Source organism: Plasmodium reichenowi, chromosome 4 (assembly GCF_001601855.1).
Source record: "Plasmodium reichenowi strain SY57 chromosome 4, whole genome shotgun sequence".
NCBI classification, from domain to species: Eukaryota; Apicomplexa; class Aconoidasida; order Haemosporida; family Plasmodiidae; genus Plasmodium; species Plasmodium reichenowi.
In genome coordinates this window covers 13,825-15,953 of record NC_033649.1, presented here as the reverse complement: position 1 = coordinate 15,953, position 2,129 = coordinate 13,825, and the positions used below count along the sequence as shown (strand labels likewise).

The following is a 2,129-nucleotide window of genomic DNA, read 5'->3' as shown; positions in this document are numbered from 1 at the left end:
ATTGTTCCTTGAGAAACACTAACTCACCGGATAATTCAAAAAAAAACAAAGTTAAAAATAACTTGACCGATAATAATGATAAGAGAAAGCTAGGTAATAATAAAGATAAACGTAATAACAATGACAATAATAATAATAAAGGAAAACAAAACAGCATTAATAAAAGAAAAACAGAAAATATTCCAATTACAATGCATGATAAGATATTAAGTTTGACCTATAATGATTTAAGTAGGAAATATACAAAAGAACAAATGAAAAATATAATTGATGCATTACAAAATATTCCACCACGAAGAGGTTTGGAAAATATATGGAATCATACACTTAAAACAGCTAACATTGGAAGAAAGAAACTTGGAAATGAATTAAAGGCATATGAAAAAAAATATGGAGAATGCTATGAATATAGACCAAACTCTCGTGGATATTATAAACCTGTATTAATAAAACAGCCAGATGAATTTAATGAAAGATTAAAAATTCATGCACATGATTATACCATTATGTTTTATGAACTAATTGATGGTGATCATACTCTTGATGATTTAAAAAATTATCTTAATTCATTTTTAGAAGGTTTTGAAAATTTGATGAATTTACTTTTTAATAAATACAAAATAAAATTTCAGCAAAAAAATATGGAAATACCTACATTGGACACTATTTATGATACAAAAAATGAAGATGACAAAGAAGAAGGTGAAAATGAAGATGACAAAGAAGAAGGTGAAAATGAAGATGACAAAGAAGAAGGTGAAAATGAAGATGACAAAGAAGGTAAAAAGGAAGAGGTAAAAAAAGGAGGTAAAAAGTAAGAGGTAAAAAAATGAGGTAAAAAGGAAGAGATAAAAGAAGAATTAAAAAAAAAAACAATTAAAAATAAAATAAGTATATATATATATATATATATATATAGAAAGAGAGAGAGAATAATATCCATTTTATACTTGTATATAAATATTTTCATTTTAATTTTATATATATTTTTTTTTTTTTTTTATTTTAACATATGTTAAATTTAATATATTTGGTAATTAATTTTTATTTTATTTTATTTTATTTTAATTTGTTGTAGAACTATTAATTTGAAATAATATATATTTCATTCGAATATAATTAATTTTGTATTTTATTATCACAATTAAATTATATATATATATATATATATATATATATATATATATATATATATGTATGTATGCATAATCATCGTGGGGATTGTCTATTGAGTGTACTAGATTATATAAGAATTGTTGTTCCCATTAAAAGATATATTCTTTTATAATATATTAATTATATATGAATGTGCAAAAATTCTATAAACATTTTTGAAATATTATACAAAATGATATATATTTTATTATTAGATGACAACATTTATGTATTCTTTTATTTATTTTATTTTATTTTTTTTTTTTTTTTTGTTGTTGTATAATCTCTGATATAATTTAGAAAAATTAAGATATATAAAAAAGAAAGAGGATTTTATTTTCAATTCTTTGATTTATTTATTATCGAATAATAAAAAGATATAAAAATATTTCTTATCATAAAATATAATAATGTAAATGTTCAAAAATTTTATATATATTTGACTTGTTCTTATATTAAACATTATGTGAAAGAATTATAACAATAAGTACTTCTAAAAATATATATATATATATATATATATATATATATATATATATGTGTATTAATTTATAAATGTTTATATATATATTTTATTTTATCAAAAGTAATAATATATTTTATATGTATATATATAAAATTTTAACTAACGAATGTTAATTATTTTTTTTTTTTTTAATAAAGACAAATTATATTTTGAATTTTTAACGATCATATCAATATATAATTTGTTCTTTAAAATATGATTTTAAAATGGAAAATTTACCATAGAATATGAATTTTGAATGATAAATAAATTCTCATTTTACACCTTATATATTATGCACACTTTTGTAAAAATATGAACAATTCATAAAATTGATTACTTGTTCATGGAAAATTTATATTTACACAAATATAATATATATATATATATATATGTATATATTTTTTTTTTTTTTTTTCCATTTACAAAATAATATATCAAATTAATTTATAAAAATATAGAAATTATA

The 2,129-nt window shown here is 17.9% G+C and overlaps 1 protein-coding gene across 1 annotated transcript; it reads left to right on the top strand.

Moving 5' to 3' along the window:
* On the top strand, positions 1-818 carry PRSY57_0005100 (exported protein (PHISTa); the record flags this gene model as incomplete). The annotated part of the gene is made up of 1 exon (XM_020114154.1): positions 1-818. A coding segment is annotated over one exon (818 nt), but the record flags the coding sequence as incomplete, so codon positions are not given.
* Positions 819-2,129: the final 1,311 nt, after the last annotated feature.